General features: G+C 41.2%; 1 protein-coding gene across 3 annotated transcripts in view; it reads right to left on the bottom strand.

Moving 5' to 3' along the window:
• TBC1D14 (TBC1 domain family member 14) overlaps nucleotides 1-21,777 on the bottom strand; it is a 65,965-nt gene that overhangs the window by 28,562 nt on the left and 15,626 nt on the right. For 2 of the 3 annotated variants that reach the window (XM_035324127.1, XM_035324128.1), the window contains exons 3-4: nucleotides 15,909-16,029; nucleotides 188-306 (exon numbers count right to left, since the gene is read on the bottom strand). In XM_035324127.1, coding sequence (XP_035180018.1) covers nucleotides 188-306; nucleotides 15,909-16,029 — 240 coding nt within the window. Of the gene's footprint in view, nucleotides 1-187; nucleotides 307-4,108; nucleotides 4,261-15,908; nucleotides 16,030-21,777 lie in introns of those variants that run through there. The other variant, XM_035324130.1, reaches the window with a different exon arrangement.

Raw genomic sequence — 21,777 nt, 5'->3', positions numbered from 1 at the left:
ATAATTTTCCTCATAATTACTCTACTTGCATATTCACTAGCCTGAAAAAAATATATATTCTTTAAAATTAAAATCACCTGTTTAAATTAGAGTGATCAAGTACAGTTAGAGTGGTCAAGTACAGTAAGACAAGCTTTGCTAGCCTCATTTTAAAGGGACCCTCACCGAGGTGCTTCCCACAACTTACGCTGGTCTGTCCTCTAAAATAAGTGCTGTAGTGGAGAGTGGTTCAAAATCAAGATTCTTCCTCACATTTTGCTTTGGAGAGAGTGGTCTGTGAGCTCGACCAGTTTTTTCTTCATATTCCTATAGAAGCAAGAGAAAGGGCAAGTTACAAGAGTGGAGAACTCCAAGATGATGCACAGGAGAATTTAAACAAGGTCTATAAAAGTAATCAAGATATTGCTTTCAAATTTCTGCCCAACTGCAGTCCCTTTTAAGATTTTCAGCTAGCATCAGCTCAGAACTGAAAACAATGGTAAAATTTAAGTTCAGGGATGAGTTTCCATGTATTCTTTCATTACTTCTATTCATACAAGCATCTCACGTTTCTCTGGCTGGAACCCTGCACTAATAAAATACTGCTAAGTAGGAGCTTTTGAAATAGCATGAACCATCTGAGGTATAAAATAAGTAAGACCTATATAAAATATATTTTATTTACATGGTTTTGAAATTGATGCCAAAAACTGCTGGAGTTTTAAAGTCTCATTGTAATATTTCTCCCACTCATGCTATTTTTCAGATGCAAAAGTTCGGTGACAGCAAAAAAGGGTTAAAATTACAATTAAAAAGAGCCCTCTCCCCTTCTTATAATGCCCTGAAGTATGACAACCCTAAATTGTAACAGAGCATAACTAACACAAACTTGTGTTTATAATATAATACAGACACTTGCACAGCAGAGCAAGTCTAGCAAAGAGGCACCCCGATGCTAGGTCTGGAGCAAACGACACCAGAAGTGAAGCTGAGGGAACTGGACTTGTGTAGCCTTCAGAGAAGGATTCTTCACAGGGATTTCCAGGCAGAAACAGCAGGGTGGTAAAGATGCTACAAGGTCTCTGAGGTGTTTGTATTTACAACATGAAGGCAACAGACAGAAACTGCTACAAGTTCCCAAAAGTGAGGCAGAACCTCTAACCTAGAAGGCATTCAAAACTCAGGTGGATGAGGGCCCCAGGATCCCGATCTAAGCAGACTCTGGTCTGAGAGGGGCCTCAGACCCCCAGAGGTCCCTCCACCCTGAATTAGTGTCGCTGTGATCTACGTTTGAGGACTAGAGTAACACATACCATACAATTTTTTCCTGCAAACACCGTTTTGGAAGAAAATGTACAAAAACCATGACCTAATGGGATGAAACAACCTTTACACAGCTCCCGTCTACCCCGAAGTGGGAAATACTACAGCAAACACTAAGTACAGGAACAAACATGGCCGAAGAGTCCTATAGAAAAACAAAATGCATATTATAGATACTTTAAGCTTTATCATTAGTTCTGCCACTTCCAAAACATCACCTGTTTTGCTGTATAGTTTGTTTATGCCTTTTTTAATGTTTATTACATTAAAAAAAGAAAAAAAAAACGTATGCACAATACTCCGAAAACTCAGCATTGCAACTGAGCACTATGCAGTGTCCCAAACACGGTCTCTTCCTCCCCTTTTTCCTGTTAGCACAAACAGTTCCTCAAACAGCACTGATTTCTTTGTACCAATTGTCAACCTAACCTGCCGATTATGTAAAAAAAAAATAAAACAAAAGGAATTCCTTGGGCAAAAGATCCAACCCGCTAACAAAACCAAAACAGCCTGGATCCCTCAAACCAAAACAGGATGCCTACCGCTAACATAAAGGTCTTGTCCTCCTTAAAGGACACAGAAAAAACACACACACAAACGCAGAACCACTGGACTTATTCCATGTTAATGCTGTCCAATTCAATTCTAGATCTAGCTAGTTCTGAGGGATTCAAAGGAGTAGTTGTGCGAAGCTCCTGAGACACAGAAACACTCTTTTCCCTTGTTTGCTAACAGCGTACTGTCCCAGCAATCAATCCTGTGATGCCTGCATTGCTGTGACGGGAAACATTGTCATGAATTTGGAATGCCTGCCTCATTAATACCAGTTAATGCATGACATCAGCTTGAAAACAAGGAAAAGAACCAAGAAAAATGTATTTAAACTACCTAATAGTGCTTAGCTTTGACCATTAAAGGGAGAGAGCTCATACCCATGAAGCTATTAAAAAATCTATTGAGAAAATAAGCAAAGAGATATAGTAGAAAAGGTACTGTGACAGCATATTCAGAAGAACAAGACACGGTTCTTATGTTAACAGCTCCTTGCACGCAGCTGATGGTGACCAGCTCTTGAGCGTGCCCTCATTACATGCCTCTGCTGCCCCACAAACCACAGAGCACATCCACTGCACTTAGAGCAATGAATGCCTATTTTTTCTCCCAGTTTCTATTAGGATGTAGCTATTTTTCACAAATTAACCTAGTCAAATATTAACCTACATTACCACTTCCCCAGATGAGGTGAACCTTGTTCCCAAATCTAATAGTTTTACTCCTTTGAGAGTAAAAGAAAGTGAAAGAAAAAACAGCTGACATCCACAAGAAACTGCAACTAAATCATCACATATCGATCACATGCAGAAATCATCACATATCGATCACCTTAGAGCATCACAGAGCTTGACATTAAAGCACAAGCACCCAACGCTTATTATAGAAGTTCCACAAAATCTGCTTGATTTTTGCTTAAGAAAATTATTTTCAGGGTCTTCTTTTGCTGAAAGCCAACTACAGAGCAAAACTGCTTTTGGAAGGTGCAAAAAAACCTGTACACACTGGGCTGCAACGGGGATTTTATCTCATTCAGTAGAATTTATTTGGAAATCTCATTCGCCTAAGCACAAACTTTTCCAGCCCAGCACTATGAATATACATACTTCAGGAATTTCTCGACCAAACAGTGTTTTATTTTAGAATATTTCAGAGCATGAGCGGCCAGTTACAACAATGAGGTATCAGTGCAGTTATTCAAACCTCTTAAAGTAGCAAAAGCCAATCCTGCATTTCAGCAAGTATTCACCGATGCGCTTTACTCAGCATCACCCTACAGCAAAGCAGCCAGATCGGCACACAAAATGGGAGTGGCACGTTTTATCAGATTAGCAGTATGAGTCCTTTGTAGTATTTTCAGTAGTAGCCAAACATAATAAAAATGTCCATTGGTGACAGATTGGTGACAAGCTGCGAATGAATTAGGAAGGGGAAAAAAAAGTCATAGGGAACAAAAGCACTTTAAAATGATCTTTATTTTAGTAAGAAGAGAATGCAATTTTGAACACAGCATTGTGTGATACAGCAATGAAAGAGACTGAAACCTCCACAAACTCACAAGTATCTGCTGATGGAGCAAGCAGAAGTATTTGCACGGATCGGCATACTGCAATAGGCACACAATAGCTCATTTTAAGCTTTTTGTTTTTAAACCAGACTCAAATCCCCTACAGTGACAAACAACACAGCATATATTTAAACCCTAAACTACAACTATGGCTTGCTTACCTAAATTAACTTCAGGCTCCATTCAGGAAGAAGCGCTCACCTACGATGTACGGAACACATCCTTACCTCTGAGCTCACCGGGGCTTGCCTCCCGCTTGCCTTCCGCTTTCTCCCAGGCCTGCTCCTCCACAGCTGGGCTCCGGGGGCTCTCCCAGCGGGCAGAAACCCCGGTACGAACAAAACCCGAGCGAAACCCCCGCGTCTCGCAAAGCCTGCTTGGCACCGACCGGCCCCGGCGCCGGGACACCGGCCCCGCCATTTCGGTGCCCGCCGAGGGTCTCCGGGAGGCAGAAGCCAGGCAACCCCCACCGGGCCGGGCCCCGCCGCGCTCGGCCTGCTCGGCCGCGGTCCCCCCGCTCCGTGGCCGCCTTTTGGCTGCAGGGCACGGGGCGAGCGGGGCGCTGAGGCCGGAGGAGCGCAGCCCGGCGCCGGGGCTCGCCGCCTCCACCCGCGCTGGAGGGAGCAGCCGGTTCCCCGGCGCTGACAGCCGCGTATTTACCGATCGCAGCCCCCCGGCCCCGCTCACCATGAAAGCCGCCCTCCTTCACCGGCAGCGCCGCCGCAGCCCCATGCCCGGGGCGCTCCGCGGGCCTGGCTCCCCGCCGCGGCGCCGCCCGGGCCCGCACGGCCCCGTGGGCCGCCCCGCTCCGCCCCGAGCCCAGCGCTTCGCCCCGCCTCGCCCGGCGAGGCCTGCACCGCGGGGACGCGGAGCTGACGGGCACCTCAGCTCGTAAAAGCCTCGTCCTCTAATTCATGCAGGCAGCAGTACTAATACCCTAATACTGCCCCAACACTGCTCCGCCTGGGGAACCTCGGCTTCGTTCCTGCCACAGGCAGCTGCGTCAGTACCACAAGGGTGTCAGGGCACCAAGGACCACAAGGGCTGGGCGGCTCCTGGAAAGAAAGCACTGTGGCCCCGTCCGGTAATGCTTTTTGTCCCAAGCTAGCTGAAGCACTAAATTGTCACCCCTATCAAAAGGCAGTTGTGTAAAGTTAAACCTATGAAAAGAGAAACAACTTCAGAGGGTGAGAAGTACCGTAACGTACTACCAACACTATTCCTGTGGTAAATCCTTCTCTTTCTCACATGCTGAAAATGGATCGATACCACAGATCTTCTAGACCAAGTAAATAGCCATCTGTCAGTCCACAAAAAGAGGAGATCCAACAGCTCTGCTTTCCAAAAAAAAAAAAAAGTGTGTATATATATATATATATATATATATATATACACACATACATACACACTGGGAGAAAGTGAAGCCTGGTGAGATTGGAAGGCACTTCTGTATGGTGGAAAACAAAGTACACTGTGGCTGCAATCAGTTACCACAGATGACACTGATGTTTGGGAGCCAGTCTCTATTTTTAGGCTACCCCCATTAAAAGAGTACCTGAGGCTACTCAAACTTATGCACAAGCTTTAATTACATGATGCATTTTCCACTGGAATTCCTGCCTCTTTCAGCATACATGATAGGAACCAGACCAGGATTGCACAAGCAAACAAAATGTTTTTTTCCTGGCTTTTGAGTCTGATTGCTACCCAAATACTGCTTCAGCATTCCCCATCTGTTGCTTCACAGCTTTCTACTGCATGTCCATCTGCAGTCTCTTGCCTTTTACTTACAGCACAGTTTACCAGATCGATCCAAGCTGGTCCATACCCAGCACATAACTGCCCTCCCCTGCCCTTCTGGCCTCTGACACCATCTCTTTGTGTCACTGCAGGTAGCTGTGCGACTGCACACTAAACTAAACTCAGGAAATTACACTGCTAAAAACTCATTTTGTTGGATTAGTTTGGCTACTCTAGTAAATTCTGGGTCTGGGTTGCTGTGGGGCAGCGTGACTGTGTACTAGCACAAAAAGAAACCTTGTCCAGGAAGAGGAGTGAGCAACAGGACCTCTTTTAGAAGATCAGCTCAAAGTAGCAGATCATGAAATCTGTGACAATCTTGGGGCCGGAAACTAAAATTTGATTCTTGACATGATACTAAACCATAAAATGTCCGTTTTAATGGAGGCTCCTATGTACGTAATACAACTCCAGGAATCAAAGGGATCTTAAGGTCATCAACACCTCGGGCAAAGATCAGATTGAGAACATCCTTCAAAATTTAACAGAAGGAATACAGACTGTTGAGATTAAGGAATTATTTGCAGGTTTAATATTAAAAGGATGTATATATCAGAGCTTTTTATATAACTCCAAAAGAGTACAGAACTGGTTTGAAATGCAATCAGTTTATTAGTTATGGGTCTGACAAACCAAGATATACAAGTTGCACACCCAACCTGCAGACTTTACCAAAGTGATCTGGCAAGTTGTACAATTCATTAATGGCTCAATAGCCATCAGGTCTACTTGCTTTACCCATCTGTACACATTTTTAATCCTCTTAAGTTATAGAAAGAATAGTGGAGCAGAAGATAGCAATATGACGATGGAACTTGACTGAAATAGCATTATGTGCATGAAGCTTGATTTTTCTACCAGGACATCCTTCTTATCTTTAGTACCACCGTATTTTGTTCTTCTACACATAACAAATTAGGAATGCTTAAGTGAAGTAAGGGTAAGAGACTACAGCCAGTTCACACGAGGAGAAGCTCACACTATCTATTTTTAGGCATCATTTCAAGTGCTCTGAAATTACCCCCTTATCCCCTGAAAAGCTTCTCTCTACTTATTACAGATGATAGGGAATTTGGGCTTGCAGCTTTAGTCCCACAAAATCTCACTGAAATTAAATGAATAAAGTAGTGCACACATCTTCCAACAGGTTAACAGTAAAGAGAGAACTAGAGGCTATGTGCCCTGCACTGCAGTCCTGTGCTCCTTTCACTGGACCACTTCAACTATTTTTATGTATATTTTTTTTTATAGTATCATATGTTGAGCAACAGACGCATTGGGTTAAACAATGTTTAAAACTTAAGCCTAGACAGGCCAATCTAGGTCTTCCAAGAAAGAATAACAGTTCACTGTTTTGGAGTCTGTCACCTCTAATCATGCAACACTCTATACGTATCAGATGGTTTTCACCCTCAGGGTTCACATTTCATTTGTGCTAAATGTGAATAAGTACTGTTTTGATCATACAGAGTCACATGCCTCGTAATAAAAAAGAGGAAGGAATCTAGAACAGTTACCTATATGTGAAGGACTATCTAGAAGAGACAAAGCATACCTACAAACCATGTGGTTTAACAACAGCTCCTTATTGTCAAATGTGGTATCTGTAATCAGATTGTGAAGCACATTCTTACAAGTGACTCCAATATGAGTCACAGTAACCAAAAAACCCCTAGTACTTAGAACATTTAAAAGGATGTAATTAATTTGCATATACAAACGTGCACAGTTCCCTGCATGCTGATACCATCTGATACACTACAGTATCAAACAAGTGGAAACATCTACTAGAAGGTCTTCCAGCAGAGCAAGCATCTGATAAATGCTTGAGCAAGAGAATACAAGCTAAGTGGTTTTGGTTTTTGGATGAAAAGCCGCCAATATAAAACACTACCAGCACCTCTTTTTAGTATATCCCTTAAATTTCACTTGTAGGGATTGGGATTACACTGAATATGGAGCTTATGTAAAACCATAATTTTACATAAACTATGTCTGCTCACTAATCTCTCCAGCTCAATTTTCTGTATAGCCTCAGCACCATGCCCTTGCCAGTCATCTCTCAGCAACTTTTTCCTCTGACATTTCACATTAGCGCTGATGTGCTGGTGTTGCAGAAGAAAACTTATCTTTCCTATCTCGTTTCAAATTACATGCTCTGCAGTGTAACTATTTAGGAACTATCTGAACAAAACACATGGAAAAAAAAGGTATTCTTCAAGCTGTGTCATTTTTATGCTGACAACTCCGAAATGGCCAAAGCACCAGGTTAACTCTAGGATATAGGAAAAGAGTCACAAGTGTATGACATTTTATTTTGCAAGTTCTCTAAGATGGCCTCAAATATGGCCTCAGTCTTCAAGGCAGCATAAAAGTGACCCAAGAACGTCATCTACTTTGTGATGCGCAGCAACCCACGCTGTTCGGACACCCACATCAGCGTGCAATTACTATTTATCCTCACAACTAGGTGTCTATGGGGGTGAGTATATGCAGGCTGTATTTTGGTGTATGACTTCAGTACATATGCCAAATTAGTATGAAAAGGGCACTTTATACTTTTAACCATACTCCACCCCCTGCCCCCTTTTCAAATCCCCTCACAAATTTCTGTACTGCTTCCTCATCAGGATTTGTGCATCTCTAAGGATCTCTGACCTTTTTGAGTTTTATACTTGTCTGCCCTTAAAAAAGGGCAGAAAAGCAAGGCACTAAAGCTACTTCAAGTGGTTTTTGTACATTCTTGCTATCTAAATCCTGAAACTACCCTTGAAGCAGTTCCTGGTATCAACTTCTTACGTGCTTAATAAAAGCTTCTTTTGCATTCCCCATTGATGGCATGCTTCACAGTATCTTTCATCATCCATTTGGTTGGAAGACTCCTGCACCTTTATTTAATTTTACAGAAAATATCAACATGTAAGTTTTTTTTTTTTTTTAATGTTTATTTTTTGTAGCTCAAGGTTCAGGTTTGAGGAGAAGAGATTTTTAAGGGTACACCCTAATATATAAATAAAGTACATGAAGGAAGGCAACATACTTTCATAACCTATCTTAAATCGATGGCTATTTGGAGGCTTCAGTATGCGTGGATATTTCCACTGAACCTTGTCATGCTAAAGAGAGCTTCACAACACAGCAAAACAAAATTCTGATGTGGAAGTTACTAATAGGTACAAAATACGTGTAATAGAATCACACAGAAAAAAAACTGATCAAGTGTCCTCTGATAGAGAAGGAGAAAATGAGAATGTAAAACTTGAAGTATTTTCCCAATTTTCCTTCAGAAAGACACTTAAGGAAAAAAGTACCTTTTTTTTTTCCCCCTGTTTGTTTTTAAATCCTGACACCTGTTCCTTCCAGGTTTCCACTAACACCCATACAGTAACTCCATTCACTTTGCACAGCCATAGAACATCAGCTTTATTTGTTTTTGCTAGTGAGCATGGAAAGACAAACTTTTCAAAACCTTCACCTCTCCCAACCCCCATTCTTTAATTTTAGATGAAGTTTGAAATGTATAAATGGGAACAGAAACAAAGAAAACCTTTGGATTAGGTTTCTTGGGAGCTTGCTTCTGTTTAACAGGGGAAAAAAAAAAAAAAAAAAAAAAAAAACACATATTGAAGTCTACTAAAGCTTTCCCAATTAATTTTACATTTTAGCAATGCAAGTTCCAGTCTCCTGTTAGGACAGTTTTCCCACAATATTTAGAGACTAACACACCTGCTTTTAAGGATTGATCTCCAACTTTGCTTCACAGTCACGTCTTGCCAAGTGCATCTGTGATGCAACATTCAAAAACGTGCCAGTATTTCCAGGCTCTTCCTTTACATAATTCTACTTTCGTTCCAAGGTTACTATGCTGAAAAAAACCTTCTGGTTACATGAAGAGGTAGGTGTTTAAGCACTATCAGACTCACAAATGCCAGCTACATGTTGGATTCTCATTTAATAACAAAGGAGAATGAACTTCCACCTATGTAACAGACGTCCTGAAAGGGACAAAGAGCTACATACTTCAACAGGCAAGCATTTTTCCACGAAATGCTTCTCGCATTTAAAAATAATCTTGTGCCATGTGTATTTATTCCATCTACTGCTAAGCATCAATTTGGGCTACAAAATAACTGTTCCAAATAAGACAAACTTTATGATCTCGCAGGACAATTTAAAACTCACTCTATTTCCCCTAAAACTCAACACTAGCATTAAAATAGACCTTTCGGTAGAGATTAGCAGCAGACATTTCCACTGCAATAACCAACAAAGCTTATACTTCTGCCTATTTAGTATCTTTATTCCAATACCTATCCTCAAAGACCACGTTACACTTATTTAGGATCCCTCAAGCTTCCAGGGCTTTTGACTAATACAATTTCTAAGGTACTCTAATTACTGATAGAACTAAAACCGAGTTTTAAAACTGCAAAAGGAAAAAAAAAAAAAAAACTCACTTCCTTTCAAAAAACACTTGTATCTTGTCATAACTCTTCAACTGATATTCAGGGCCTACTGTTTTCTATTAGCCTCATGCTCTTAACAACTATTCTGTCCTTTCACATTTCCACAACATAAGGGAGGAGGTTCCAGGAGCATCAAAAGAAGCTCTTTGGCAGCTAGACTGTTTGCTAGATTATGATACTAGGGTAGGTCATGTTACGTTCTTTTATTATTAAAATACTCAGGAACAATCATTCTTCTGGAGGATTAAATTACCCTTTCATTTACTACGGATGGAAGCTATTACTCTGTTTAATATTAGATTTGTTTGAGGCAGGTAATTTTCAAGTCAGGACAAGAGCAACACACTCTTTGTACAGCAATACAGCTAATAGCTCCCTTTCCTTGTTTTTATTGAATTCCACAAAAACTAGATTCCCTTTACATATGACAACAAAATCAGAATGTTTTGAACTAGATGAGCAAGAAAGACACAGAATAGCACTGCATTAAGGCAGCTTGCAAGTTTTTTGGTATAATCCTTTAGCAGGAAAATTAGAGTTACACCTTTATTTCTAGAGACTGCAACAAGAGCGAGCATAGGTTAGTTTCAGACTAACAAGGATAGCTGTGCCTTCTTCCAATACAATTGCATTTGTTGCCTTGTTTAAAAAAAAAACAACAAGGAACTCAGTCACACCATGACAGATCTAAATCCTGCCTTTCTGACGGATGACAAGTAGAAACGAGCCCAGAGGAGGAGAACGCAGGAAGTGACTCACTCACACTCTTGGACTTCTACCGTGGAACAGGAACAAATGCACTAGGCAGTTTGTAGAAGACAGCACTTTAAAGTGTGAATCAAGTCTAAACGCAAGCCCTGCACCACTAACAGCTACAGCCATCAGTCACAACGATTCCTTCAGTGATCCCTCCACAGACAAACTCGGTATGAGCAGAAGACAGTGCTCTATCCAGAGCTGTAATCTAGCTCCTGCAGGAATCAGCAGCCAGCTTGAGCCAACCACTTCCTGTTCAAAAGGCCTTGCACAAACCATCTGAGCACAGGGAAAAGATGTTAAGATAGACATTTAGAAAAGTTCGGTATTTTTAGACAACTGTCACCATCAGCAGAGGGCAAGAGGAAGCTGGGCACGTGATGACAGCTAGCACATGGCGCTGCACGCATCTGGAATGCTCCTGCACGAGAACTTGCACACATCGTGAGTCAGTGCTCTCTGCACTTCTCTGGTGGGTTTGTTTATTTGTTTGGTTTCTTTCTTTTGTTTTGCCTGGTTAAAGCACCCTGCTCTCAACAGGAGCTCTTGTCACTGTCTGGCTAAAGCATGGGTTGCAGTCATTCCTTTCAGTAATTCCTGCTGGGTGCATTGATCTATTAGTTGGAACAGAGTTGCAGAGCAAAGCCAAAAAAATGATTCAGAGAAGTTACGATCAGATAGGACCATAGTTTAAAAAACAAACAAACACAAATCAGTTTATAAAATTTTTTCATCCAGTACTGTTACAAGCTTAACTATTCATCCGATCAAGGCATATAGATATCACCTACACACCAAGCACTGTATTTAGCCGTTTCACCAGATTTCCACTTTATTATATACCACATAGCGAGCCTCCTAAGTACAACTGATTTTGATTGGCAGGAATATTGATCCCACTTATAGTCACACTCTAATTAAAGAGAAACACAGTTGGTAAATCATGTCGATTTACTCTCTTTTAGTACATCACTCTTAAAGAACAGTTCTTGTGTCTCCAGTTGGGAAATTTCATTACTGGTATCAAAGAAGAACTACAGAAGGCCTGGCTGTAAAGCTCTTATGCTGCCGCTGTACCTACAGCAGAGCTGCAATCTCCTCCTCAAGCCTTGCACAGACAAACTTGTTATCCACACATTTATAGACATAAACCACTGTGGTTTTCCACTACGTCTACAGCAGGCACACTGTTTTCATCATTGGTGGTGTCACAGCAAGAATCACTCCCCAGTATTCATTTGAATCCTTACACATATGGGAGAAAAAAAAAGGGGGGGGGCCCCCCCCCCCCCCAATGAAAAGAAGTACTATAGCTTTCAGAATAGAAGCTCTTGTAAATTTGGAAAGATGACAACCCCAAGGTTAAAATCTATAGCTAGTTTTTAATGTTAAGAAACTACCATTAGAAATCCAAATACATAATGTTTCTGGGCATCAAATGAGTTCAGAAGCTATTTAGAGCTGCATTCATGCGTGAAGATTGTTAATTGAAAGGCCTCGTGTTGTATGTGCTGGATTTTAATGGTATTGGTACTCAAAGAAAATGACAAAATTCCATTGAGCTCTTAGGGGAATTTATATGGTTAAAATTAAATTTAACTGTTTTCATTGATGTGCCCAGCACATTTGGAAAAGGGAAAAAGTTTGCACACTGATTCAAAATTGGATTTTGAGAAAAGGGATGAGACACTACAGAGATAAATATTTTAATTCAGGCCGTTCCTTGGACAAGACAACTGCCATGTGTCTTAGGATAGAGCTAAAATGGGGCTGACTCCTCTCTGTGCGTTAGTCTTAATAGGCAAGATTTTCAGTGGCCAGCTGCAACAAATTACCTGAAGACTGATCATGAGAGGAGACAATGATACTTGGAGAAGATGCAATCTTATGTTATCTCATATTTTTAAAAGAGTTTGTGAGTGAACTGTCTTGAAAAATAAAAAAAAAAAGCTGCAAACCCATGGAGTTTACATCTGCTGTATTCACCAACACAGCTAAGTGCTCCTTCTTTCAAGCAATGGCCACAAAGCCAAGTTCAGCTTTATGGTCTGTTTAGGGAAGATAATTTGCCTTTGGTTATTGCTCTCAGTGAAGTACTGTCATCTGACTTCCCGTGCATTTTGACGCATCTATTATAAATGCAACTGGCTTAACCAGTTCTGCTCAGGCAGGATTCCTAAAGCTAATTGACACAAAAAATGAAGCATGCAAACCTCCATTGTAAATGCACTTACAGCTTCTCAGACGCTATTACTTGTTCTGACAGTTTTTAAGCTTTAAAACATTTACCTGGATAAAAACCGTACAACACTTCTCAGCAACAATGCAAAGGAATCCAGCCTTAGCCTACGACCAGAATGGTTCCTTACCCCAACGGTAATATTTGTGCATATTGTCTGCACTCAAAAGCAGGGCAAGCACCAGCATCGCTGGACTGATTTTCATTCCCCTATCATCAAAACGGAGTGTGATCCTGCGCCTTACATGCACTAGTAAAACAAGCGAGTACTGTTAGAGGAGTTTTTATAGGACTGGAGAAAAAGCGTTGCATGCTCAAAACCTGCCTGACCGTTCTTTTGGTCACGGGAAAAGAATGTTACTTCTTACACAGCGTTCGTAGATCAGCCATACGAGTACAGCCTCCTTTAGGTGCAGGATAACAACGTCTAACTTGTGAACTGCAACTAAAGTTTGAGGGTCTGGAGTTTTCATCATCTATTTATTTTATAAATAGAAGGCAGGAAGACCTGGTGAGTCTATTAACTATGTTAAGTGTTTCACAGTTCAATTATTTTTTTTCCATACTTTATACACAAATCTTGCAACTCCTTTCCTGCACATTTCTTTCAATCCCAGATGAGATATGTACAATAAGAGTGTTTTTAAAGCTTGCTCCCTTCATGTATAAGTTCAAAAAATGTACACACAAACGGACCATTCTATTTTTCAGAAGACTACGCCTGCAGTTAACTTCGTTCATCTCATTCTGGGAGAAAAAAAAAAATCATGTTTCACCCATATACTAGAGGTATGAAAGGATGGAACCATGACCATACCAGCGAAGTCACAGGGCTCTGACCAGCTGACCTGGCACAAAGGATTTCTTTGATGCCTGTCTAGAAGCAGAAGAAGCTGACTTGAGAAACTGCAGCTCGATGACTCAGTCACCTTAGTTCCTGTGCACAAGGAGCTTCATACCAAGCAAGTGTGATCAGATTGATTTCCCTAGCTACATTACATTTGAGGACTGATAACTGTAAATTGGTAACTGCAGTTACTAACACAGTCAGGCAATTTTGTGGCATCTTTAATAATCAAAGGACTTTTAATAGTTTAAAGTTAGATACATCTTGAGCGTTTGTTTTTGAGTTTTAAGGTGGGTAAGTCAGAATGAAGTAAAAAACAGAATGAAGAACGTATCACCTTTCCTTTATCTTGCCTTTCAGAATTACCTTAGACCAAGATTTTGCTAATAGCAACTCAATAGCTTCCATAGCCACACAGATTGAGTCCCAGATCTGTGGGCTAATGAGTATTTCACCACATAGACAGTAACATCACTGAACAAACAACATGCAGGAAGACTCCTAGGCTCCATGGGATGAATATATACTTCTTTTTTTTTCCTTGAATGAATCAGTAAGTCAAGTCTGAGCAGCCAAAGAACAGAAGGCTTTTACTCAATAAACAAGTATTTCAAGTACCCTGTTAATGTCCAACAGAGGTGAGAACTGGAACAGGAAGGACAGGGGCAGGCTGGAGAGAAAGGCACATGGCACCCTTCCCAAACCTGAGGACACTTCAGTGTCAGAGTACTGTGGTTATTGCCGGAGTACAGCTCTTGTAGGTGTCATCAAAAACCTCTGGTGAACACTCTGGAACTGCTAATTGTATCAAGACAGTCAGTAGACAAGGTCGGAATGGTTGATCGTAGTGAACATTTCAAAAAGGTGCTATAGCTCCTCTTAAACTAAAAGCCTAAATACAGCTAAGAACAGTCACGAGACTCACAGATTTCCAGAGCACTTCACCTAAATTGAGCAGCACAGTTGTTCAAATAAGCACTCTCTTTTCATACACAGCAGCTGGTTTTGAAGTTCTAGCTACGTGTTCTCTCTCCGTGTAAACCTCCTCACTGCCACAATGGTCTGAACAAGTGACAATATGAAGCTTCCAATACTGATGTAATACAAAAAATAAATAAATCAATAAAATCCCAAGCACATACAATATCAACCTACATTCCCAGATGAAGCAAGAAAGCTAAAAGGAAGAGATTTTCTTCTTACAGAAAGAGCAGATCATGAATTACTGGCCACATAGCTGGATTTCAGCAGAACTTTCCCCATGGGAACGGTTGTTTGATTGTCTACGTGCTTGGATTATCTGCAGTCAAACCAATCCTCTTACATGTTGGTACATTTTCCAAAATGTTACTGTAGCTTAGAAGTAATATGCAAAGAAGGAGAAAAGGGCTTTCACTATTTTTATTCGCTTGTGACACAATAAGGATGACCTGAAAAGTTTCTTTTTAATCTCTTGACTCCCCCCCCCATCTGTCTAAAAGTAGACAAAAGATTGATTTAAAAACTTACTACTTATAAACACAAGCATCATGTACAATACAAATCAATGCTACCACTAGTGAAGCAGCAATGAAGATAGTGAAAAAACCTGGGGTTTCCTTTCCTTGGGGTTTCTGATGCTTCTAAAGATTTCCCTCTCCAAGGAATCACTTCAATTAACAATTTCAATACACACTTTCTTCTGAACTACACTCTGCTAGGAAAGAAAAGGTTTTATTCCACTCATTTCTCCAGAGCCGTATTACATTTTTGCAACATTTCAAGTCAGTAACTGGGTTTTCAGAAAAGCCCATGCCTAGAAAGTTTCAACTGGCAATAGCAAGCACTTCAGAAAACAATGGGTGAAAACAGCACTCCAACAGGATTTTTCTGGCACTCTACCACATTGACGCTAACCTGAGTTCATGAATTTTAATTAGATTTGAAGCACAAATAAACCAAGGCCCAACAAAACACAATTTTCCTTCAAATAGAATGTTATATATGGAAAGGTGCATGACACAAAGGCTACAAACCAGTGAAAACTTGAATAAAGGTAAGGAAAACCAGAAGATATTCAAAATACCTAACAAGTCTGATTATAAACAGATATGCATTCACATACTTTGAATCTTCACATGAAATGTTTTATACCAAAACGGCATAATTTACGCAGGGTACCCAATTTTAAAACTATGTAGAACACATTCTTTTGAACGGCACTCTGTGTTATCATGGAAATTTAAAAAAATCTAACAAAACCCATCTTTTATATTGTCAGATTATTATAAATTAGGTGCAACTCCTCAAACAAACGGGCTTCACAGTCATATACACACATCATAAACTTATCTCTAGTCTACGTTCACTGCTAATCCTAATGTAGAGTTAAACAAATACCTTTTGCATTTTTTGGGGATCTTTCTGTGAGGTTTCTCTGATGGGTACTTTTCCAAACAACTTCCATCCCACATCATTTTGTTTTTCAAGTCTTGCACTTTGCTTTCTGGTAAACAAATTCCTACAAAAAAACAAAAGTTTGATTAAGAAAAAGGGTTGATTAATTACAATAAACAGAAGGATAGATAATTTGCCAACCTCATTTATCCCAACTACACAAGCTTCTCTTGTGTTTGTGGTGGCAGGGGCTGATTCTCATCCTCCAGTGATACATTATGCAGCATTGCCACCATATGGCAACCAACTTAGTTAAATAAGAATTTTTAGTAGATAAATAAGTTTATTTGGAACTTTCTGAAAGCAGTGTTCTATTTAGCCTTCGTCTACATCCCTCAACCTCAGCGTTTTAAAGTAAGACTAAGAAGCTCAATCTCTTGCTGTGTCAACATTCCCTACCCACCTGTTTCAACAGATTACTACCCAAAAATCACAAAAAAGGTTGCAGACATAGCAGCCTTTTACTGTATTTGATCCACTCTGATAAAAGATTGTTCAGATTGTTTTTTCCTGAATAAAATTAAAAGCAGCTATCAAAACACATTAATTCTGAAGTCTCTCTGAAACATCTCAGCCAGCTTATGCTGTCTGAAGCCAGACAGGACCAACTGCTGACACAAAGGAGCAAAGGGAAATTGGCCAAGTTTTAGATAAAACAAAACTAGAAGCCATTGAAAGTTAACTTGTTTTTATTGAGGCTGTTAGTTTTTAAATCACAAAGCGATGTGCCAAACTGGTGTGTCCTCACCACAGCTATGTTCTTCCCAAACGAGGCAGCTGGTAGAGAGCAGCCCTCCCGGCTCCCCCAGGAGCACAGCAGACACTCCACACCCACGGGGTTATTAAAATGAGGATTCCCTTTTGTCCCACCGTCTAGTCCAGCAAATATTCAGCAAAGTCAAGGTTAGTTAAGTTTAGTACCAGAAGGTGTGAGATGTTCCCTCCCCCTCCCCCCCCCCCAACAAGCTGTGTAGATTTTCATTCCTCCATTTAAACTGAAAATAAAACTATTCAAATGAGACAAAAGCTTTTTCACTACTTCCATCAGCACACAGCTACAGCACCTTCCTAGCACAGATGCTTCCAGTCTAGCACTATTGTTTCTCCTCACTTCCAATTACCACCTTAATACCCCATGGGCTGACCCCTGCAAGTACAGATTGTTTCTTATTCATAAAGCGTGGCAGTTTGGGAAATAAAACTGTATCGAACATCATGTTCTAAATGGGCTGAACACAAGTCCGCAATAGGAAAGATACAGACAAAAAACAAGTTATTTTTCTTGGCCACCTAGGATCAGCTAACACGAACAATATCATAAATACACCGGCAGAGATAACACAGGAGAAATGTTTAATAGGAGGAAAACAATCAAGGCACAAGCATCAATAGTGCACCGGAACGTATTTTATAAAGTTAGTAGGGTGCGCTGCCATCCTTCAATATGCCTGTATTTACACAAATGATCACATGCTTCAATATCACAAGGGTACGGTTACCTTGAAACCCAGACCAGGAACAGATTATCATATTAAAAGATAAGACCAAGGTGCTTAGGTACAGAAATCACACAACGCAGTAACTGCTGATGGCAAAGCAAAGGAGCAAGAGTAACTACGCTTCTACAAACCCAATTTAGCCTCCCCCACCTCGTGACATAAAATAAAGAAATCAGATAAAGATGTAGGGGAAACAGCCAGGGAAGCACAAACCTACCAGCATCCCCCTCACTTTTTTTTCCCCCCAAAACATGAAATCATAATTCTGTGGGTAAAGTACTGGATCAACTCCAAAGATTTGCTTTGTCTCTACAACTAAAACTACAACGCAGTTATGAAGGTCTCCAGTATTTCATTGTTGAAGTTCTAATGCTACTTAAAGATTTATAAGCTAATTAGAGCGTTAATCAGCAAATTCAGCTACGCTACTACTCCTTCAACTGCTAGCACTGGGAAAAAGAGACTGGCATAACAACAGCTTCAATGAAAGCTCTCTTCACCCCACCCCAAGTTCATATACATGACAGCCTGAGATGATGAACTTACAGGATCGTCTGAGACAGCTGCCACAGAAATAAAGAGTAAGGAGGGACAGATGTGAGGGTGCACGTGTTTTTTGTTTCTTTGTTCAGTTAACTTAAAATGAAGAAATTTCAAGCAAGTTCTAAAATATATCTGAAATTAAAAAGATTTTGAAGGAAAACATGACAAATTCCATCACCAAAATCAATGCAGGCAATAAATGATAGACAGGTTGGTTGTTCTTGCTAAGAGGTTGTTACTACTTGCAAAGCAAACAAACTCAATTCAGGACTACAAACCTACAAGCCATCTGCAGAGAAAACTCCAACTTCCAGCATCGGGCACAGCTGAGAGCCACACAGGGCTCACACCTGTGTGACAGCACTGTGCACATTTAAATCCCTTTTTGCAAGAAAAAGCCTTTCAGCACAGTTCATTAGAACTGCAAAAATAAGGCAATTAAAAGACTAGCAGGCAATTTTCTCTCCCTATCTACTCACACTAGAGGTTTCTAGCAAACGTCTATGCAAGCACCAATCCTCCCATTCTCCTTTGAAGGATTTTACGAAGGGCAGCAAGCTACAATACCTCATTATATTCAGGGCAAAATAAAGATGAATTGGGATGATAAAGTATAATAACCCTCAGCTGGAAGTGCTGCTCTGAGTTGATCTCACATCCTTGCTTTGAATCAATTCATTAATACTATCTCTCTTCCCTTTAGAGGGAGCATCTTACTAAGTAATCTCTTCTACTGCTCATCTAGCAGATGGCGTGATACTTGTTCAGCTCACTGTTCCCGCTGCATGACTGCCAGGGCACCAGCCATCTCTTCCTCTCTTTACAACATCAGTGATTTCCAGTTCATTTTTTTTTAATTAAAAAAAATTGAAATGAAAGCACCGTGCATGGTCAACATGTATTCCCCACTCTGACCAGAGCAACTTACTCTTTACTCTGCCCTTTTGTCTTTTCCCTGCTCTCTGCCTACACTGAAGTCCTGATGCTTTGCTGGTGTCCAGGCTCTTCACACACTCTTCACAAGCTCCAGGCAGCACCCAAACTTCCAAAAGACAGCGCGTTATCAGGAGCAGCAAACTGGCACAATCAGACGTACAACTGTAACCTACAACCTGTTCTTGTTTTGACTGAGGACACCCAGCGCTGGTAAATCCTGATCCGTCCCCGAAGGGAACAAGGCAAAGGTAAGCCACATGGCAGTGGAGCTGGCATGGGAGGAGCAGAAGGGATGCTGCTCACTTTGCAGATCATTTTAGAAAACTTAGAGAAAAAAGAAATACTATAAAATGTTCTTTAGCCCAATGTATGCAGAACTTTGCAATCAATCAGAACGTCACCGTAGGGTCATGATAAAACCATTACTTGAGTGGAAGGAAGGTATGATTTTTGCCATATATATCGCACAAATAATTTATAGCAAAAACTTTCATTTGTCTGCTACTGTAACACAAAAAGGAGTTCTTTTCCTCCTGTGCTTATCTCCTAAGACTTAAAAGTCCTGAGCAGCCTCACTCCTGAACAAATATAACTCACCAAAAACTTTGGCTCCAAAGGTAGTAATGAGGTTCTAGCTAATGGAAAATGAAGATTGACAAAGTCAAAAAAATTCTTTGTTAGTAAAAACAGAAACCCCATTTTCACTCCAGAGGGGGGAAAAAAAAAAATCCTAGTGTAAAAGATCTCAAAAAATAATTACAATTGTTCAAAGACACAAATTAATTAGAGATCTTAAATGTAAAAAGGGTTGACATGCCTGGAAAGAAGATTGCATGCTGATGATTATCTCAGTCTCGCTGTCTTCTTCACAACCATTAGAGCACCCCATCCTGATTTACAACTGGGATATTAGCAGGAATATCTGACATGATGCATCACGTCTGCTGCATCATTAGCGTGGAGCCATGGGTTTCATTTGCATTCCTATCCAACGTGTGAACTCTTTTACGCTAAGTGTCTGCAGCTGCTTATTTTAGGAAAGCCAAGCACAGGTCTCATTTCAAATACAAAATTACTTTTGCACCATTCCCTTAAAAACACAATTTGGCACCAAATAAGTGTTTAACCTTGTTTTAATTGAGCTGTGGTTAGATGACAGGAGAGATTTTAATTCTAACTTCCGAATAAGTGTTTATGTACAAAGAGCATCCTGCAATACGAGAGAGAAGACAAAACTCTTCCCCGTGACCATACTGCACCACTGCTGTGTGCTGACTGACCTGCCCAGCTGCTTCTTTCGCAGGGAAGGGTGGAAGGTACTACTAACAGCTACATTCAGCAGTGTCACAAAAACCTTACTTTCGAGTAAAGCTTGAGAACGACTTTGCTTGGGTTCTATAAGCACTGTTGAGATGAAGTTACTTAACGGCTGCCATACAGATACACCGCACATTCACATAGTGCCAGCAGTTTTGTTGCCCCCTTTGCTGTCATGGTCACACTGAAGCCTCAATCAAAAAAAATGAGAAACGCTAGAACCACATCAACCACAGAATGGTTTGGGTTGGAAGGGACCTTGAAGAGGTCCACCCAGTTCCACCCTCCTGCCATGGGCAGGGACACCTCCCACCCACCCTGGCTGCCCAAAGCCCCATCCCACCTGGCCTTGAGCACCTCCAGGGACTGGGCACCTATAAATGGCCCAAGTGAACTTATTCACACAGTGCCCGTTAAGGCTTTATAAAGTTTGTTTATAAACTTCACAAAGCAGAAAGCTTATCTATTTCTGTCCAGTTCTTTCTAAGACAGGAGGCCTGCACACACAACTGCCAGCAGCTACTGCTGCAGGAAGAGTTTGTAGCACTGTCCCACAAGCTTTTGGGAATGCCATTTTCTCCTTTTCACCTGTGGCTTATCCCACCCAAGGTTAGTAGCTTAAACCAAGTTGACTCCCAAAAATTCATCCCTCCCCACCTCTCCCCAAGTTTAGTATACAAACCTATCCACTAAGAGGAGCACAGACAGTGCTGTCATGGTTGGTGTTGCCAATCTGGTTCAGACCTTAGACTGCTGTAAACCTCCTCCGTGAAGTCCTCTCTAGCCAGAGAAACTCTGTGCTGGGCCCCCTGAAATACCTCTGAGGTTCAGTGCTGCCGGAGTCAAGGAACTGTTGGACATGGTGCTCAGGGACATGGTTTAGTGGGTGATACTGGTGGGAGGAGGACGGTTGGACCAGATGATCTTGGAGGTCTTTTCCAACCTTAGTGATTCTCTGATCACTGGAAAAACAGGAAAAAAAGGCTGGGCCCCTGCAGGACAGAGAGCAGAGGGCAGCCAGCGAGGTGGGCACACAGAAACTCACTGCCACCTGCCAGGCACATACACAGATGTTTTCCCCAGAACTCCAAGACACACCAGTTGCCTGAAATAAAAGGGTAGAGGAGCTTAGGAGTTTCCTGATTAGAGTATTTGGGGTCTCCAGGAAGTCTGGCATTGATAATTTTTAACTGTTTTGCTGGTAATACTTTCACACAGCTCCTCAGATGAACCTCTAAAGACCACACTGGCATTCAGCACGGAACAACTGTTAGGTGGAGAAGAAGAGGGAGACAGCATGTGCTGCTCTGTGGCAGACTTCTTCAACACTGACCTAGCATAGTGATCATATTTGCAAGTGTACTCGTGTTTTAATGGGTTGCTTACTTTTAAAAAGACAGATGCTGTAAATAAACCAGCCTGAGGACTACCTAGAGGCACACTGACCCAACCCACACACGCACCGATGCTGTTTGTTACCAGCTTTTACCCAGAATGATTGTAAGAGCAAGTAACTT

This window comes from Oxyura jamaicensis, chromosome 4 (assembly GCF_011077185.1).
Source record: "Oxyura jamaicensis isolate SHBP4307 breed ruddy duck chromosome 4, BPBGC_Ojam_1.0, whole genome shotgun sequence".
Classification (NCBI taxonomy): Eukaryota; Metazoa; Chordata; class Aves; order Anseriformes; family Anatidae; genus Oxyura; species Oxyura jamaicensis.
This window is presented reverse-complemented; position numbering and strand designations above follow the sequence as displayed.